Below are 18,157 nucleotides of genomic sequence, written 5' to 3'. Positions count from 1 at the left end.
AAGGTTAAGATAGGCAATGGAGACATACGAGATAAAAGATTAGTCATGAGGTGGATATACCTCGACGGCGTCGTCTAGGCGGCGTCGGGTTCCACGGGTTCTGATCCGCTCGGGCACCACCCACCTGTGTTCTCAACGCTATCATTGCTGCTGTTCCACGGGCCATTCTTGTGGCTAAAGGAAAGACAGCCTTGAGGGCTGTGCTCGTACAAAGGTAGCAGACTTGTGATAGCGCTTGGTCTGAGATGGTGGTGTGCGGGAGGGGAGGAGACGCGTCGCCGAATGATGCCGAGTTCCGCGTCGAACCTTATTTCAACTGTGACCCCATCTAATCTGTCTTACACCATCCCAGATACATTCACCATGCCAAGCAAAGGCGTTCAGGTCTATTCCTATATCTCAGTCCCTGGCTACTCTATCGAGTTTACCGTTCCGGCGCAAGCCGTTACGCACACTATTGACAACAACTTCTCGAGTACACATCTCGAGGTTGAGTCTCACAACAGTATGTAAGGTCCTAGTACGCATACCAGAGCCCTTCGGTGTCATTGTACATACCTAGAACTGTCTCAAATTGAGCTTGAATGTGCATTCAGTTTGCGTTTGAGCGCCCAATTTAGTCGCTTTCAACCGGCGCAGATTAAGGGGTGTCCTGAATACGATTTGAGTGACGCTTCAGGAAATCTGACTCCAGAGGATCTAGTATTCATCTTAACGCTATTCTTCTCTCCCTAAAATCCCGCTGACATGTGTACTGCTACCTTAAGTCCCAGGCCACCTCAATTTTACAGGCCGTTTCGAGTGGAAAGTCGTACGCGATGGCGAAGTTGTCGGAAGCGCCTACAATGACATCAATACGTTCACGGGTAACCTAGAAGGCGGCACAATGGTTAGCGGCCTATTGGTGTATAGTACGGCTCTAAAGGGCTAATATAGATGGTCAGATGTCAACCCAACACTTCTCACCCATTGTGACGGACGACGTAATCATCACCTACTGCTTCTACGACGCCGGCCACGGCCACATCGGCCTCCCAAACCGTGATCAATGCTATGTCACTGTCTGCTCAACAGCAAACAGATACTGGATGGGCACCTTCGCCCCCCCAGGCTCGCCACAGGCCCAGAAGCCCTTCACCCGCTTCGTCCTCGCTGCGCCCCACGACAACGGCATGAACAGCATGACCACCTGCGACGCCATCTTCTCCTCGGCCAACATGGACCTGATCAGCGAACTCCGCCAAATCATCCCCCAAGTCGAATGGCTCTCGCACATCTCGGACGCCTTCATCCTCGAGCACCTCCCCGAAATCGTCTACGGCACCGCCATCACGCAAAAGAAGGAAATATCCGTCATGCTCGCCCTGGGCGCGCGCTACTTCGAATTCCGCCCCGCGCAACTCCTCCCCACCTTCCAGCGCCTATCCAAACTGCCCAACAAGTTCTACTTCCAGCACGCCTGCATCCCCGGCATCGCCTTCGACGACTTCCTCGCGCAGCAGGTCGCCTTCCTCGACGCCAACCCCACCGAGATCGTGACGCTGCACCTGCGCTACGACAACATTGTCAAGCAGTGCCGACGGCCCACGACCCAAGAAATCGCTGACCTGCTGAATGAAGCGTGCAGCAGGGCGCAGAACGCGCCCCTGACCTGGGGCGACCGCACCCTCTTCGCCCTCCCCATCGACGCGCTCCGCGCCGCCGGCACGCGCCTCATCGTCGTCACCGAGGCCGAAAAGTACGACTCGTGGACCGCGAAGGCCTACGCGACGCTCGTGCCGGACCCGATCCTCGCGCGGTTCGAGGGCATGACGACGGAAGGACAGGAGAGCACCGATCTGACGATTCTGCAGTGCCAGGCGACGAGCCAGAGCATCAAGGAGGTGATGGTGTACAGTGTGTTGTCGGCGAATGCGGCGACGAGTTGTCTGACGAGTACGAAGGCGAGTAATGATATGGTGCTCCTGCCGTGGATTAGGCAGAATGTGGTGGATAGGTTGCGGGCGGAGCGGACAGTGGTAGTGATGAATGATTTTATTGATGGCGCGACGTGTGATACGACGATTTTGCTTAGTCAGAGGAGGTTGGAGATGGAGTAGGGGGCTTTTTGGGTGGGGAGGGTTGGAATAATGGGGCGTCTAAGGTCATATCACGTGACTTTTAGAAGATAATCTTGGGAGTATATTGGAGCTGATGTAAAAGAACTAACATGACGAGCAATTAGAGTTGAAGCAAAATGTCCTTCAGACACCACCAATCGTTCAGGCATGTCGAGGTACTAATGGACCTTGGTGGAGTTGGACTGGAAGTAATTGGAGTCGCTAAATCCGTCGCCGTGTTGGAGACGGTAATGGTCTCGTTGCCATGAAAAGGGATGAGAGAATCTCAAAGGCGAATTTCCGTGCTCAGAATAGTATCATTCCCACTACTACTCCGAGCTTGTGTCATATTATCATTACCCGCCTCCCCTGCCTCTGTTCTAGACCTGCATTGACGGATTTGAGGTTCATCCTCACAACGCCACCGCGTTTGAACGTACCAAGCTATTGCAGGACGTCTTCCAAGACCAATACGTTTACCTCCAACCGACTGATCTCCTTCTATGTCCCCGTTAACCTAGCCTAAATATTAAACGCTGCAGGGTATTAGCGCCTCGCCTCCTCTTTTCTCGTTTATCTTCCATTTCTAAATCTGGTTTCTATGTCCTATAGCGATACTTTTCCATTTCTAATATTCTTCAATGCCAAAAGCCAAAAAGGATTTCATCCGGCAAGCGAAAGAAGAAACAGGTTCTAGATTACCTCCTTCCATTAATAAAGAAGCGAATTCACAAAAACTTAAGGGGCCTACAGTCAAGCTCCATCAACAGAAGCTAGACGAATGGGATCGGTCATTACAAATTTCGGCAGCTTGAAAGTCTTTATAAACTAACTACAGAAGTAACCCATCATTCTGGCAGTGCCAAGCGAGTTACAGCGAGGCCTTGAAAAATAACGCGAGGAGATACAGTCAAGTATCCAACCGATAGTGACCGTCAATTAGCCTACACCGTAATTCCGTCTCCATCACTCAAGCCGCTCTTCTCAGCGTAGTCCTGAACGCAGCCGGTGAGGCAGCTGTTGCAGTGCCATCGGAACCAATGTCAAAGACCAGGAGACCCACTGCCAGACCGCCGTACGTCAGGTCATCAACCCCAATCCAATCCGCACCCAGATAGCCTGGCCCCGAAAACAACTGTCCGGGCAAACGTGCACTTGGCGCATCCACAGAACCAACCAACCGAAACGCCTGCTGCCCGGTTTCTAGGTTCGCAACCGTCGGCAAGAGCCGCCCAGGCGTAGCGCCAACGGCTGTCCGGAGCCCGCTGAGCATGTCGGTGCCATTGCTGATCCAAGATGATACCACCAGCCCCGGGGCCGCGATGGCCGTTTGGTTGTAAATCACAGTCAGCGACGAGTTGATGCCCGGAGTCGTAGAGGTGTAGGTACCGGCAAACTTTCGCCCGGCTTCGACACCGGCTTGGGCCTGCAAAGCAGGCAAGATTGTATTCGTGACCACATCTGCGATGAGTTGAGTCGCCTGGTATCGGGAGGTAGAGGTGCCGGCCACGAGAACGTCGAAACCCGCGTTGTAGTCTGGTAGAAGAACCATCCACGTACTATAAAGACCTGAATTGCCGCTCTTGGGATAGATGTCGGTTATATGGCCGGACGGGTGCACATAGCGCATGATCTCCCATAGTCGTCCAACTGCATAGTCGAGCCGGCCGGTGAAAGCAACGGGCTTCATCCATTTGCGCGTCTGGTCGGGGGGGAGCAAAGTGGAGTTTAGGATTCCCACGCCAAATCTAGCCAAATCGTTCGTTGTAGAAGAAAGTCCACCTGACGAAACAAAAACGTCCTCGGGGTATATAAAATTGTCCAATGGACCGGCGGGGATAACGGCGCGGTGCCACTCCGACTCAGGGGGGTTTGAGGAATTCGAGGACGACAGGCCTAGTGGATCGAAGATACTCCCGCGGTAGACCTGGTCAATGCTCTTGCCGGTAATGTTGGAAATTGCGAGGCCTAGCAGGGCGAATCCGATGTCCGAGTATGCTGGGCTTGTCCATGGCTGAAATGTAGGCGGTCGACTATCCACACTTTCGACGAAAAGATCGGCCGTACAAATGCTTGTGTTGACAGTTGAACATGGTGTGAATTCAAATGGATCGCTCTTGTTCACGGGTGGGAAGCCTTGAGCTGTCGGATCGAGGCTTACTTCACCAAGCGCCTGTGCGGCTAAGTAACTGGCCAATATGTCGCTGCCAGATTCTGGGTCGCGTGGGACACCTGCAATCTGCGCAGCAAGGGCGCTGGGCGTCACCTTGTCCCACTGGACGATATGTACGGGGTCGTTATCTGGGTGCTTCCGAGCGAAGTCGGCGAAGTCGGGAACAATATCTGTGAAAGGGCGATTCCAGTCCGCGTCTTTCAGCTCCAGCAAACCCGCAAAGACAGTGAATAGCTTGCTGACACTGGCGAGGCGATAAATGCTATCGCCATCCACCTTGTGTGTTCCATTGGCAGCGTTCGCAACTTCGGGGGATGTGTGATGGAACTGCAGCTTTACGGCAGCTGGGTCGTGAAGCGAGAATAAGCCCACGGAGAAGGTAACGTTCTTCAACGCAGCTGCTGTAGTGGACGAAAAGGTTTGATTCTTGAGATATGTCTCGAGAGTAGAAGTGACATTGTGCCAACCGGCAGCAACGAGGCTATGGTTGCTGGTGAGATCTGTCGGCGGCGGGTAGCTTGGCCCTGAGAAATCCGCCACAACGGACGTGACAGATATAAGCAGAGTCAGAAGAAGTTGAAGTGAAAAGTGCATGTTTCCGGGTTGACAGGATACAAAGCTCCAAACGGTTTTCACTTGGTATGATTTTGCCCGAAAAGTTCGAAAGAAAGGAGCTTAAATACAAGTAATCCGGCCTTGTAGCCCATGTGCGTACGCTAGCAACATTCGCCAATGTGTTGACGTAAGGAGGTGATGTTCTTGGCGGTATTCCTGTACATGTTGTCGTTAAATCTTGTGAAAGTCAGGCCGCGATGCTGAAAGCTTCGAAGCTGAGTGAGTACAATGAGAAGACTGTCAAGTTTTACTCGCAGTATAACCAAATTTGGATTGTTCTCTCCTAATCAGAGTTCGCTTCAGCTGCGAGCTGGGACCTATTGACCGGATTTCGGTCTGAAGTTGTCTTTTCTTACGCAAGGCTGTGACACTGGACACTTGGAAATGTAGGAAATGTAGGAAACTTGGAAGCTTAAAGCTTAGTTGAGAGATCGTCTATACTCGCTCGCATTATTGCCGAATTCGAAAGGTTGTTACCCAATTAGAACCCACCGACTTATGTGCGCTAGAAGCTGTTTCTCACCTGCAGTCTGCAATGCAGCCCAGGGCTGACATCAGCGGCCCCAACTGATCGACGGTGGCATATTCTAGCACGCCTTTTGCTCGCCGTTGCGCAGTACTACCTCCGATTTTCTCGGATCCCGTTAAAAGTCGAGTAGAAGATTATACTGTATGCAATGTGTTTTAATTATACCTACTCACCCTTCAAAACTTGCAAACCTCGAGAATTCCCACCATGGTACAGCCGTTGAAATGCTCGACATGTAGGGCCCGCAAGATCAAGGCATGTACTGTCAGTTCTTTACCCCACTTTGCCTGCTAATATGAGTATAGTGCGATGAGACACGTCCTGAGTGCTACACATGTAAAATCGGGGGTAAATCATGTATCTACCCAGCAAACAATCCTTCTGTGTTCTCCATCCATCGACCAACAGGGACGAACAAAACTTCTACACGCACGATATCTAAGATCACAGATCCCAATATCCAGGATCAGCGCCGCGGTCTACGCCTACGAACCGCAAAGCCCATAGAAGGGGGATCTGCCCTTTTTCACGTCTTTGTTCCAATACAGAAACCTAGGAGTAGACTGCAAATCCCACTGCTGAGATCAAAACATGCATCTTTGGCAACGAGTAGCGAAGAAGGACGAGTCAACCATCCAGCACCGAGACGTGCCATAACCTCTCCACAAAGCAGGCTGCTTTCGCGATGGGCAGCAATGATGGGCTCCACTACATCAACGTCCTACCCTCTGCAGGCCTTTTCGCTCTGGATCCATACTTTCCCTCCTCGCATCGGCTCAGAAAAGACGTTTGATCTTGCGATGCGTTACTTCGTCGAGAGCGGCGAGGCATTTCGTTGCCGTCGCGAGGTAGCTGAGAGCCTTGCTCCGGCCACTAGAGAGAATGCATTGACGAGTCTAAGATGCGCAATGTCAGTCCCGAAAGTGGACGACAGCATTCTGCTGGCCATCTCGCTCCACGTCTTCGCGGAGGTCTTCATTGCACTCGGAACGTTTCATTACGTGGCGCATATTCGGGGGCTCTCCCATATCCTCCACTCTCGAATTGCTTCCCTTTCCTGCATAGAGAAGGACCTTGATTTCATGCTCATAAATTCCACGTACCTAGAGGAGATCACAGATGCTTTGCGTCGTGGACGCGATTGTATCTATGACACAAAAGCATCCACAGCGGCAACATCTCGCCAGTGCGTACGCTTAACGGCGCCGGATGTGGCTTCTACAGCACTCATACAGCAGTTCGTCAAGATTCCCCGTCTCGCACGACTCGTTCGGGCATGTGCCGCTTGTCCCACGAACACGGTTCTTCTTTCAGAGACAACGCAGCTGGCGGAAGAGCTATATTTCAGTCCCGTTGGAGATTTAGTAACCAGATCTATCGGCGAGGTGGGCCAAATCCAAACCCTTACGCCCCGTGTCGCGCAAGTTTTAGAACAATCGTTGCAATACTCATCTATTGAGGAATTTGCATTGGCCATCAGATTCGAGACCTACCGGGTGTTGCTCTCTGGGATTTTGCAAACTTTGCACTGGCTCGATCCCTTCTCGAGCCAGTTCGATATCGAGGCTATAGAATCCCAGGACACGGAGGCAGCCACCATTATTGCTATGTCTGTCGACTACGCCATGACAGTAGATCGGTCGCTTCCTCTGCCGGCTCTTCGAATTTTAACGCCCCTGCAATACAGCTTCGGTGCTTGGTATCGGCTGGCGAAGAGACAATGCGGTAACACACAAGGCATGTATGGAGTACTTATGCAAGAGTGGAGCCTATGCACTTCGAATGCCATCTTGAAGGACTGGAAGGCGCCGGAAGACTCTCTCAGTGATATTTGTACAAGGAGTGAATCTTTTGCTGGAGCACGAATGGTATATCCCTTAGCCCATCCATGGGAAACGCTCGGACCAGGTGGTTGAACGTGTGTTGAGCACCGTAGAGCTCTACTGAGTTGTACACAAGCATGCGAAAGTCGCCGCAGTTGTCATCCCTAAAAACTTTCATTGGTCGCATCCGTATCGATACCAACGCACCAATTCCGACGGGTTAAGGGATAACGTCGACCTTGGTTTCGACTCTTTTGCCCAGTTCGAAACAAGTTCTTGAAGCCGTTAATAACAATAGACTTACCGAATATATGATGTGAAAATTAGCTTTCAGCTAGCGCTCTTGATCAACCTTGGAAGCTCTGTAGATACTCCAGAACTAGTCACCGGGGGGCTACGGCGCATTACCGGATCCCCTGTGTTGGTACGCCCAGGTCGACATGCTAGGAGATCCACGGTGTGAGGCTTAACCTGTGATGTCATGCCCTTGAATAGGTCTTCATCATGTAGATTTTCGACATATCAGATGCAAGGTCGAGTAACTCAAGTGCCTAACGCCACTACGCTGAGCTTTCGGTGGTTGGTGCCAAGGATTGCCGTTTTGGGAACAAATGCGCTGAGCCTACGTGGTGTTCCAGATTCCCAGACGATGCTGACGCGACAACGGCTCCAAACAGGATTTACTCGGCGCCACCGATGAAATGCACTGCACGTTGTGTATGCATTCACGGAGCTTCCGAGAGGCATCTCCAACGGGCAGAATACCCCAATTGGGACGGTGCCATCTTTGGGGGCTTCGGGGCCGGTTTGTGGTCGACATATAACACTGGCATCCCCCTCTTTTTCATGGCACAAAGAAACAAAGAGAAACCGTCCTTCTGAAGTCGTCAAATTTCTCACAGATAACCTCTCCTTTCCGCCAAACACTTGTTCCATTCGTCAACAGCACTCTTAACGTCCCGTCTGTCGTCTTCGGAGCTACAAGATGCAAGCTTTCATCGTCCTGGCCGCTTTCTCCTTGGCTTTTTCGGCGAAGCCTGCACTGGCCGATACCAATAACTGCCCCGGCGTCCTGCACGTTGACGGCCCGTCTTCGACTGCGTGCTGTGTGGGCGCCACGCCGCAGTCAGTTCTTCTATCCTCCTGTCCCGGATGGCCTATTTGCACGGGACCGGCAACCACCAGCCAGACCATATCGCCATTGAGCTGCGCGACCGACATCCCACTCACGGCCGACAACTATGATAGCCTTATGGCAAGCGCGAGCAGCAGCCTGAAGGAGAGCGGAACCAACATCCGGACAACTCTCGGGCAAAATACTATCGAGAGCAACCCCACCACTACCCCCGTGCCACCCTCAGGCACCGCTGGACCAGGCAGCCCATCTGGCAGCAGTGTCGGGGTGTCGACGAATGGAGGTGCTATGTTGGTCGGATCCGCGGCTGTCGTTGGGAGTGGATTGCTTGCTTTCTTCGCAATGATCTAGAAACAGCGGTGATCCTTCTATGGCTCAAAGCCAAATGTTATGTCTAGCAGCAACGAAGGAAGGGTGTGGAGTGGATGGGGAGGCCTGGTGGATACATGAGTTTGAGAGTGGTTATAGATGGCATGAGTATCCCTTGACCCTGAGTTTGGAAGCACACAAACAAGTTCGGATGATTTCGCCGACATTGTCCGAATTACTGGGAATATGAGGAGTTACTAGCCAAATACTGCTACATCAATAGTTGTGTGCCAATTGAGAGAACATCAATTGAGAGAACGTCTTGCGTATTCGTCAGTATTTCAGAGACCGCACTTTCAAGCTCGGCAAAGTTCGCATGATGCAGGCCATAGGATTCGACATTGACCTTGTCGAGGTCAATATTGCGACAGAATTCGCACAGGCCAGGAGTATACAGGCCGTCCAGGGTGGTCTTCGATGAGTTGATGTAGGTTGTCTTCGAGTCTGGCGTAAGCTGATCAGGACTTCTATCAAATCCCTCAAGGACATCGGACTGCTCTATTTGGAGGTAACGATAGAGAATCTAGCTGCGAAACGTTTATTGAGTCGCGAAGGTATTTGCCATGGAAGACAGAAAATACGACGTGGCAAGGCAGTCAAAAAAAAAATTAGGGACGCGGGCCATTTAGCTGGGGTCGAGCGGCGATTTGTAGCTCCTAAGATGCTATGTTTAATCTTACGGAGCGACACGCCGCAGGAGTAGACTAGTTCTCGACTGACCTAGGTATGAGATGTAAAGACTGCCGGCATTGTGAGAAGGTGAGAATGGCTGGTACGTTAGCAGCAGCCGACGGAGAGGCCTAATAGAGTTGAAGCAAAAAGTCTTTTAGACACTACCAATCGACAGGTCTGTTTATGCGAGCGGTTGACGCGATGTCGATATGTCGCCTCGAGTTGAAACGAAATATGCTAATGTAAGTCCCGCACTATTCACCTCGGCGACTATTTTCAGCCAGGGCTGAGAGTCCAACGTGCCAAGTGCATGTGGGAGGCATCCATGAACGACTTCTCGGCATTGTATATGCAGTCAGCAATACGAGCCTCTGACGCCAAATTCATTCCTTTGAAATTAGCACTGCCACCACTCGTCAGATTTTTCCCCATACTCTTCAGCATCACACAACATCACTCTCCACGCACGCACACAAAAAGATTAAAGGCATAAATCCGATTCGATACACGATCCGAATCTCATTAAACAGACTCCCAATTAAAACCAGACCCCAGTGCAAGCCAATCGGACCAAACTGACAAGAGAGCAAGCTGTTGCAGTCGAACCAAAAATGCAAAGCACCAATTTTGTGATATCTTTAAAACAAAACCATATCCCCACAAACCCTCAAGATCCGATGCGGGGTGATGCATGCAAAGTGACTTTCATACTTGAACTTGACGTGGCCAAGACCGTAATTACGCACCGCAGATGCTGACATGACACAGTGGACCCCCAAAAAGGAACTGGAACTGGAACGAAATGGTGCTGGGCTTATAGCACCATGACGAGACCAGCGATCGCACCAGCAAGGCCGAGACCGGCCTGGACGTGGCCGGCAGCGCCAGTGCCGACAGGCACGGAGGGCGAAGCAGACGAGGGCGCGGAGCCGGCGGTGGTGTAGGTCAGGAGCGAGCTGGGAACGGTCAAGGGCTTGGAGGGCTGGATGATGCTGCTGTTGTGGTGGGGCGCGCCGGTGGAGGCGACGAAGGTGGAATAGGCAGTGCCGGTACCGGTGATGTACGCGCTGGTGGAGTTGGCGCTGTAGATGGGCGTCACAACAGCCTTAGAGGAGGTGCTGCAGGGAGTCGCGGCGGCGGAGACAATGGCGCTGCTGGAGGATGGGTACGCGGTCTTGGAGACGGACGCAACGGAGCTGCTGCTAGACTTGCCGTAGCTGGGGTTGGAGATGCCAAACTGGCTCGTGTCTGGGCGCGTTAGGTTTGAGGTTCAGGAATGGAGAGTCGCGGAAGTCTTACATTGGTACTCGCCATCAGCGTCAACGATCAGCTGGATGCCGTAGTGGGTGGTGTCGGGCTCGAGGCTGGTAGAGGGAGTCCATTCGAAGGAGCCGGTGTTGGGGGTGTCCTCGACAATGGTGGAGAGGTACTTGATGTTGGTGGACGGGCCACGGAGCAGGACAAGAGTGACGGTCTTCTGCTCGGGCTTGGTGACGTCCCAGGTGATCTTGTAGGGAGTTCCGACGGGGACGATCTGTGGAGGGTTAGTCCAGGCGCTCTATTCACCGACGCATCTAAAGGCGAGATTTGCGCATTGCTTCGATGCCCAAGCGCATTTTTGCTGTGAACTGAAATAGTCAAGGTGGTACTCACTTCAGCGAGGCCCGGGGTGCGGACAGCGTAACCAGAGCTCTGGAAGACGGGGGTGGTGTAGGCCGATGCCATGGCGGCGAGGCCAGCGAAGGCAGCGAGGACTGAGCGGGCGTACATGTTGACGGCGGTTTGGTGTGGTGTTGGGTGGGTATTAGACGATTAGGGTGCAAAAGAGCGTGTTGGGGCGGTGGGACTCGACAGAGTGTGGGTGGTGGTGGTTATATTAACGAATGACTGCGCACAAGGCGTGTGTAAAAGAGAGGCTGAAGCTGGAGCTTCGGGGAATGGTCACAAGGCAGAAGAGTGTGGGTGAGAGGGAGGAAGCAGTGCAGAACGAAAGAGGCAGAGCAGTTAAGAAGACGTCGGGGGATTAGACGAGAGCACGGTTAGCGCCGTTCCAGGCTAGCCACTAAGCCGTGCTTTTTTACGCCTTCGCCAATTGCAGACGACGCACGGGATGTGCGACAGCGTTCCTGCAGTAGCGCCAGGCTGCCGTCCAGTCGCCCGGCCGTGTTTATATTACGCTAGCTGCTTGCTTCCTAGACACTCGTCCCCCTCGTCAGCTCGCGCCCCTTCCAAGCCCTTCAAATGAGCCCGTCTCGTAAAGAAGGCTTGGTCTGGGCCCCTACTCGCCGCCTGCTTCAGCCCCTCGAGCCAGTCTCCCCGGCCAATCTCCAGGAATAGGCGGGCCTGCCACTGAGGAGAGCGCCGCAGCGCCAGCAGCGAGGCAGAGACTTCAGTTCCCCTTCATCCGCGACTCTTCAGGGCTCGGGCTGCTGCTTCGGCTCAGCTGGCTCGCCGACACTCTCGGCTGTCTGTCAGACGGCTGCTCTGTGCCCGAGTCTGGGCCGCTGCGAGTGCCAGCAGAGGCTCGAGCTGTAAGACATCATGTGACTTAGGCGGGTGGGTATTAAGGGGTGGCCGGCCTCAGTTAGCCTGAGCCGTGATTCGTGCTTACCGCCGGTAGGATTCTCAAAGGTCAACTCTCTTTCTCGCATCATCCTTGCTGTCATTGTGTCATCCTTCAGGAACACATTCCTGCGATTCGCCCTCGCCGATGCAAACATCAGCAGCGCAAGGCGAGGCAAACATTGTATAAGAAACGAGGCCGCAAGACAGTTTTGGATCCGAAAGCTCATCGAGGGACGCCTCGCCTCGACTCAGAACGTCAGTTGGCCGCAGGTAACGTTACATAATAGCCTGGCCGGCTCGAACGCCCAGACGACATCACTTCGAGCCAGGCGATCGCAATCCACCTCCCGCAACCGTCCAAGATCAGTGCGACAGCTAGAGCGCGGGATGAAGGTCGCTTAAAGCACGTACAGAGCTCCGGTGAAGCTGGATGGTGCCATAACCGTCATTGGTGGCGTTTGCCAACAAGACTAGGTCACTTGCGAAACTTCCCAGGATGAGAGCAATCCAACACGCGCCAGCAATATTGAGTGCAAGGTAGACGGGCAGGTTAACGGACGCGACCTATTCCTGGTGCCCTTCCCTTCTGTGAATAATCTGGCTGGAGGGCAGACATGTGTTTGCCGCAAAGCTGGATGACGGGAGCCTGGAGACAGTAGGGCTGTGTCCATGTGTTGAAGTTGACCCCTTGTCTGCTGGATGCATGTATCGGAATGCACCTCTTTACAAGAATATTTCTTGGCTCGTTGATGCTGGCTAATATGACTCGAAGGAAGCCTCCCTGGTGCACTCCACCTTCTAGCGACTACAGGTCTTACGGTGGAACAGAAGATGCAATCCTGTCTGTGCCATGGCTTGGCTCATTCAACGTTACTCCAAGGTACAAGGCGGGGGGCCTGCGGATACCTGCATGACGTCCAAATATCCACGTGCTGGTCACGTGAGCAATAGTTTGACAGCCCATGGTCGGGTTGTATCAGTGGTTCAGCAGTAAAGTAGCGAGAATCTAAACGCCAATCGATTGCCTCCCGCACGATGCTCATGAAGTCGGCTTTCTAGAAACTTACCACCGTGCTTTCCCCAGATCTAGCTCCTTTTAGGATACCATATTACTTGTAGTGTAAAGGAGACAACGCCTCTTATCCGGCATTGGACGATGGAAATGATCTAACATCTGGTGCTGAAACTTTACGTATCTATTTTTGTCCATACTTCCAACCTTCTTATTCATCCTCATCTTCCTCTTCCTCTTCATCCTCATCCTCATCCTCATCCTCCTCTTCATCCTCTTCATCGTACTCAATGCCGCAATACTTAGCAAATGCCCTATATGTGATCCTCTCATGAAACGCTTCACGGGTGCGCAGTACCCTCTCCGCCTCTGGCGACAGTCTGCTCAAGTTTGGATCTTGTATCTCTTTACGAATAGCGCGCTCCCGTTTACTGCCCCTCGGATGAGCGCGGGGAATGTTCGGGACGATACAGTTTCGACTAAAGTTGTACAAGTCCTCGACCTCCTTTATCGTCAAGTCTTCTTCGTCGCGAGCAACAACCAGAAAGCTGCCCTTTCCTGCGAACCGCGGCTCGCCCCAAGGGAATCCATATACTTCGTGCTCCCATTCCTTGGGCTGCAGCCCTATCCAGAGCGCGTCGATAACGGGTTCTCACGCCGGTCTGGCAACGTTTCCATTTTTTCCCATGCGGCATCAGGCGGGTAGGGCTTCGCGTGGAGACTCCGCGCCTCATTCCCATAATCGTCATATAAGCATTCGGCCACATCAGCCTCGACATTCTCCACGTCGAAACGGGGTGTTTCCGCGATACATTGACAAGCTCGAATTGAGGCCGTCCGCAGACTTCCTGATCGTCTCGACAATTCACACGCACGCCCTTCGCATTCCCGGTTGCAACTGCCGGACCGCGTTTCGTGTCCCTGTTCGATACACTCCCATGGCCCGGTATATAGGACGAATAGTAATCGACGACATCACAAAAGTCTACTAGCGTGATATCTTAGTAGTGAGGCGGGTCGATGCCTGTTCCCGCTTTGGCTATGGCGATATGGTGGCCATACCACGTTTCGAAGCGACTGCAGCCGACCATCGCAATGCTTTGGTTCGGTTCCATTTCGATTTGGTCCGCTTTCGTTACATCGTAAAGATCGCAAAACGTCAGTTCGATCGCGTGGTCGAGGCGACCGGCTCGTAGGCTGTTACCGTAAATCATTGGGAATCCGCGACCTTTGGAGTTTGGCTCGGCGGGAGTAATTTTCAGGAGGTCGTCGTAGAGTGGCTTGTCGTGAATCTTGAATTTCCCGGGGATTATTTGCACCCATGTCAGGCGAGGGCCTCCGGACCGGTGGGAGGTTGGGAAGAAGATGGCGCGGCGGAAATCGAGGCCAGGAGGAGTGAGGAATTGGGCGAACGAGGGGCATAGTTTGCGGTGGACATCCCAGTGGGCTTATTGGCATTCCTTTGAACAGTAGGCGGTTGATTTACAGCGGCCGCAGAAGTTGGCATTTGGGGCATTGCAATTTGTGCAAGATTGTTGAGATATGGTATCTGTTTGCAGAAGATGCAATTGATGATTATAAGAGTCAGGGATGTATGTAGCTAGGAGGACTTGGACTGTATAATGAACGAAACCTCAAGATGGTTCAATCACCATAATTTGGCAGAAGTGAATGAATACCGTAGGACGCGTGAACGCGTTACGTGTAGCGATTAGAGGTGATTTTAATGTCACAAACTGCGTATTCCCTATCACGTACAAAGTGTAGCGTAAGCTACCTATTGCCTACCTACCCTTTTTCGTGCCCTTGATATACAGAAACAAGCTACCTAGATCACCTCTCCAGACATCATCATGAATTCCCCCAGAACAGCTTCTAAACCCAACTCCTCCCGCCCCCTCCTCCCAAAATCTCCGCTCCGCAAACCCACCGCCCCACTCGCCTCCACATCATACACGCAACCAGCAAACGTACAGAGCGACCTACCCATCGTCTCCTCAGCTAACAAGCGGAAGTTCAAAGGTGAGCTTCAGCTATACGTTGTCTGGTTGAGAGTATAATTATTGATGGTAGTTGAGTTACCGAGTTCAATCCGTACGCGATGCCGTCGCCGCTGCTGGACCCGAAGTATATGGAGCAGAGGATCAAAGCGTTCAAGCCTGCGCAGGGGAGTGGGAGCTAGAGAGCCATTCCTAGATGAGAATGACCCTCATACCTCATATACATAGAGTACGATGCTACCGCAATACTCTTCATTGCCGCTCATCTGTCAGGTCACAGCTCGGGCCGTTATGCGCGCTTTGATTTTCCCGATTTCCCCGCTTGCTAGTCAGCCGTCTGTACCGCGTGCCTTGCAGCATGCATCCATCACAACTTCACAGCCACTCACCACCATTGACCACCACCCGACTTCTAGAAGACCGTTGAGATATCTGCTGTACCACCTTTGTCTGTCATTTCTTTGGTCAAATAAATGCTTTGACCCCACCATACATTCCTTACGCCGCACGGCCTATGACGCAACGCTTCGCTGTTCAATCTATTCGCTGACCAGGGAGGGCCTACAACATTCTCTTAAATCGCTATACAACCGCCTGAAAACAGAAATTACTCCGTAGGTATTCCCTGCCGAAACATAACACGCAGGGGAATGGTGGTGTACGGACTGCGCTGTCATGTGCATATATCCTACTATACTCGTCTCAATCCTGTTATACCTTCTCTCTACCATGCAAGCTCGGGAACTGACATGCATCAAAGTGGGAGCCACCACGTCAATCAGCAGGCCTAATACCTCCATTACGACTGTAAAATGGCACCAAATGTGGGCACCGCGCAGGCCCAGGCCGTCCTTTCTGCCACCGCCATTTTGAGACCAAATATAGAAACCTCATGTCTCCAGCTCCCAATTCTTCAAGCTGCTGCATGCCTTCTTGAAAAGCTTACCATGAAAATGATCTCTCTATTCTTTCTATTACTCTCTGCATTTTCACCCAGTCCAAGTACGGCTCTTGTCCGCCCTCTCGATGTTGGCAGGCTACCAGCACTGGGTTGGAACTCTTGGAATGCCTTCAATTGCGACATCAACGAAACAAAATTCCTTGTCGCGGCGAACAAGTTGGTCGAGTTGGGTTTGAAGGATGTCGGTTACAGTTACGTCAACATCGATGACTGCTGGCAAGTCAAAGACAAGCGGAACGAAACTACCGGACGCATGATTCCAGACCCCGACAAGTTTCCAGATGGTATCAAAGGGACCGCTGACAAGATCCATGCCTTGGGCTTGAAAATCGGCATCTACAGCAGCGCCGGCACAAAGACCTGCGCAGGCTACGTCGCTAGCATCGGCAACGAATTAATCGACGCAACTACTTTCGCTGACTGGGAAATCGACTACCTCAAATATGACAATTGCAACGTTCCTGCGGAGTGGGCCGACGAGTGCGACGCTTGTGTGCCCGATTCTTGGGCGAGCCATTATCGACCAATCAAAAACGGGACATGTACGTACCGTTCTGTCCTTCATATGTTTGTGATCTTTCAAGAGTCACTACCTGTGCTGTTTTAATGCCTCTTTCAAATCCTATGTGCACTCGTTGTACCCCTGTCCGAGGTGGCACAGCATGCTTCTTATTAGTTGCTGAATGGTGACCTTTCATTTCTATCGAGATTAGGAAAAAGCATTGGGGAAGGTCAGGCAGTGGTAGACAAGCCTACACAGACCTATGACGACCAAATGCCCCAACTTCCAACACTTGCTAACCCCTCTTAGGCACCGACAAAACCGGCCTATGTCCTGCCGGCTACGACTTCCACAAGTCCAACACCGCCGAACGCTTCCGCATTATGGGCGACGCTCTGAAGAAGCAAAACCGCACGATCCTCTACAGCCTCTGCGAATGGGGCGAAGCCAATCCGTACGTAGCCTGTACCCAGAACCCTGTATCCAACCCCCCCTAACGCGTACCTCCACCGTCAGACAGCAATGGGGCAACGACACCGCCGCCTCCTGGCGCATGTCCGGCGACATCACCTCCAACTGGCCCCGCATCGTCGAGATCCTGAACGAGAACTCCTTCTACCTCAACTACGCCGATTTCTGGGGCCACCCGGACCCGGACATGCTCGAAGTCGGCAACGGCGACCTCACGCCCGCCGAAACGCGCTCCCACTTCGCTCTCTGGGCCGCGATGAAGTCCCCCCTCCTCATCGGCACGGCGCTGGACACGCTCTCCGACGCCAATGTCGCGATTTTGAAGAACAAGTACCTCCTCGCGTTCAACCAGGACGCGGTGTTCGGCAAGCCGGCGATGCCGTACAAGTGGGGCACGAACCCGGATTGGACGTTCAACGCGACGTGGCCGGCGGAATTCTGGGCCGGCGACAGCCAGGCGGGGGTTTTGGTGCTCTTGTTTAACCCGGGTGGGGAGACTGTGGAGAAGTTTGCGAACTTCACGGAGATCCCGGGTGTGAAGGGGGGAGAGATGTATGAAGTGGTGGATATTTGGACGGACACGAAACTGGGGTGTTTCGGGGGTGGAGTGGTGGCTAATGTGGGGAGTCATGATACGGCGGGGTTTTTGTTGAAGAAGGGGTGTGGGTGGAAGGGCGGGAAGAGGCCGAGTAGATTTTGGAGCTAGGCGGGGATTTGATGATGATTAGCTGCCTAGCGGCTAGGAAGAGTGAATATATTGGAGACTGTTCGTCTTGTTCCACGCGTAGTTATGATGAAGTGTGTCACATAGTAACTCGTGCAAAACACTCATAGCGAGGCACTGTAGTATTGGTATCTCAAGCTGGTGGCGAGGTAATCTACTTTCCGTCACTACAGTACTGGGTCATAAGTTTGGGCACACAGATATAGCGCTACTCTGACTTCACTCTTGCTCTCTCGGCACCACTGTAAGGAGTGCCCTAGGTAACACGTCTTCACTTAGTCAAAAGGCAGTCTAAGCCCCACTGCGTTAGCCTTGACATCGTATTTGGAGTTTCCAAAGCCTGTCAGGGTACCCTATGCAGTTGCAAGCAGTGCCCAGACTCATGTCTTAGTACTGCAATTCTATATATTCAGAAAGATATCACAGCCCGCGTGCGGCATTAAACTCCCCGTCTGTAGAAGGTGACCGCATTGATACCACGTCATGGATTAGCCTCCTGCGCTATGG

The 18,157-nt window shown here is 52.6% G+C and overlaps 7 protein-coding genes across 7 annotated transcripts; 5 read left to right on the top strand and 2 right to left on the bottom strand.

The window, feature by feature from the left end:
• The first annotated feature begins 356 nt into the window (after positions 1 to 356).
• BDZ99DRAFT_458443 (PLC-like phosphodiesterase) lies at positions 357 to 2,104 on the top strand. Its single transcript, XM_033718912.1, has 3 exons — positions 357 to 505; positions 768 to 889; positions 945 to 2,104. The coding sequence occupies exons 1-3, from the start codon at positions 364 to 366 to the stop codon at positions 2,097 to 2,099; spliced, it is 1,419 nt and encodes a 472-aa protein (XP_033583554.1). The 5' UTR covers positions 357 to 363; the 3' UTR covers positions 2,100 to 2,104.
• Positions 2,105 to 2,903: 799 nt separating this feature from the next.
• Positions 2,904 to 4,866, bottom strand: BDZ99DRAFT_433989 (beta-lactamase/transpeptidase-like protein; the record flags this gene model as incomplete). The annotated part of the gene is made up of 1 exon (XM_033717419.1): positions 2,904 to 4,866. The coding sequence occupies one exon, from the start codon at positions 4,864 to 4,866 to the stop codon at positions 3,070 to 3,072; it is 1,797 nt and encodes a 598-aa protein (XP_033583553.1). The 3' UTR covers positions 2,904 to 3,069.
• Positions 4,867 to 5,797: 931 nt separating this feature from the next.
• BDZ99DRAFT_566400 (uncharacterized protein) lies at positions 5,798 to 7,552 on the top strand. The gene has a single exon (XM_033727579.1). It carries the CDS (start codon positions 6,112 to 6,114, stop codon positions 7,330 to 7,332), a length of 1,221 nt encoding a protein of 406 aa, XP_033583552.1. The 5' UTR covers positions 5,798 to 6,111; the 3' UTR covers positions 7,333 to 7,552.
• Positions 7,553 to 8,224: 672 nt separating this feature from the next.
• On the top strand, positions 8,225 to 8,922 carry BDZ99DRAFT_566399 (uncharacterized protein; the record flags this gene model as incomplete). Its single annotated transcript, XM_033727578.1, has 1 exon — positions 8,225 to 8,922. One exon carries the CDS (start codon positions 8,225 to 8,227, stop codon positions 8,723 to 8,725), a length of 501 nt encoding a protein of 166 aa, XP_033583551.1. The 3' UTR covers positions 8,726 to 8,922.
• Positions 8,923 to 9,762: 840 nt separating this feature from the next.
• On the bottom strand, positions 9,763 to 11,388 carry BDZ99DRAFT_139564 (uncharacterized protein). Its single transcript, XM_033712676.1, has 3 exons — positions 11,069 to 11,388; positions 10,715 to 10,949; positions 9,763 to 10,663 (listed from the first exon to the last, which is right to left on the bottom strand). Exons 1-3 carry the CDS (start codon positions 11,183 to 11,185, stop codon positions 10,230 to 10,232), a joined length of 786 nt encoding a protein of 261 aa, XP_033583550.1. The 5' UTR covers positions 11,186 to 11,388; the 3' UTR covers positions 9,763 to 10,229.
• Positions 11,389 to 13,171: 1,783 nt separating this feature from the next.
• On the top strand, positions 13,172 to 14,088 carry BDZ99DRAFT_139533 (uncharacterized protein). The gene has a single exon (XM_033712675.1). The coding sequence runs from the start codon at positions 13,448 to 13,450 to the stop codon at positions 13,982 to 13,984; it is 537 nt and encodes a 178-aa protein (XP_033583549.1). The 5' UTR covers positions 13,172 to 13,447; the 3' UTR covers positions 13,985 to 14,088.
• Positions 14,089 to 15,376: 1,288 nt separating this feature from the next.
• Positions 15,377 to 17,859, top strand: BDZ99DRAFT_458438 (alpha-galactosidase 1). Its single transcript, XM_033718911.1, has 4 exons — positions 15,377 to 15,606; positions 15,753 to 16,495; positions 16,765 to 16,909; positions 16,972 to 17,859. Exons 2-4 carry the CDS (start codon positions 15,805 to 15,807, stop codon positions 17,630 to 17,632), a joined length of 1,497 nt encoding a protein of 498 aa, XP_033583548.1. The 5' UTR covers positions 15,377 to 15,606; positions 15,753 to 15,804; the 3' UTR covers positions 17,633 to 17,859.
• Positions 17,860 to 18,157: the final 298 nt, after the last annotated feature.

Source organism: Mytilinidion resinicola, assembly GCF_010093595.1.
Source record: "Mytilinidion resinicola strain CBS 304.34 unplaced genomic scaffold BDZ99scaffold_2, whole genome shotgun sequence".
Classification (NCBI taxonomy): Eukaryota; Fungi; Ascomycota; class Dothideomycetes; order Mytilinidiales; family Mytilinidiaceae; genus Mytilinidion; species Mytilinidion resinicola.
This window is presented reverse-complemented; position numbering and strand designations above follow the sequence as displayed.

Bases quoted from the DNA above. Each gene is read 5' to 3' on its own strand.
- BDZ99DRAFT_566400 (XM_033727579.1), top strand. From the start codon at position 6,112: ATGATGGGCTCCACTACATCAACGTCCTACCCTCTGCAGGCCTTTTCG.
- BDZ99DRAFT_458438 (XM_033718911.1), top strand. From the start codon at position 15,805: ATGGCACCAAATGTGGGCACCGCGCAGGCCCAGGCCGTCCTTTCTGCC. The intron at 16,496-16,764 runs GTACGTACCGTT...AACCCCTCTTAG, and splicing joins ACCAATCAAAAACGGGACAT to GCACCGACAAAACCGGCCTA. The intron at 16,910-16,971 runs GTACGTAGCCTG...CTCCACCGTCAG, and splicing joins GAATGGGGCGAAGCCAATCC to ACAGCAATGGGGCAACGACA.
- BDZ99DRAFT_139533 (XM_033712675.1), top strand. From the start codon at position 13,448: ATGTTCGGGACGATACAGTTTCGACTAAAGTTGTACAAGTCCTCGACC.
- BDZ99DRAFT_139564 (XM_033712676.1), bottom strand. From the start codon at position 11,185: ATGTACGCCCGCTCAGTCCTCGCTGCCTTCGCTGGCCTCGCCGCCATG. The intron at 10,950-11,068 runs GTGAGTACCACC...AACCCTCCACAG, and splicing joins GCACCCCGGGCCTCGCTGAA to ATCGTCCCCGTCGGAACTCC. The intron at 10,664-10,714 runs GTAAGACTTCCG...TAACGCGCCCAG, and splicing joins CGCTGATGGCGAGTACCAAT to ACACGAGCCAGTTTGGCATC.
- BDZ99DRAFT_458443 (XM_033718912.1), top strand. From the start codon at position 364: ATGCCAAGCAAAGGCGTTCAGGTCTATTCCTATATCTCAGTCCCTGGC. The intron at 506-767 runs GTATGTAAGGTC...TGCTACCTTAAG, and splicing joins CGAGGTTGAGTCTCACAACA to TCCCAGGCCACCTCAATTTT. The intron at 890-944 runs GTTAGCGGCCTA...ATAGATGGTCAG, and splicing joins ACCTAGAAGGCGGCACAATG to ATGTCAACCCAACACTTCTC.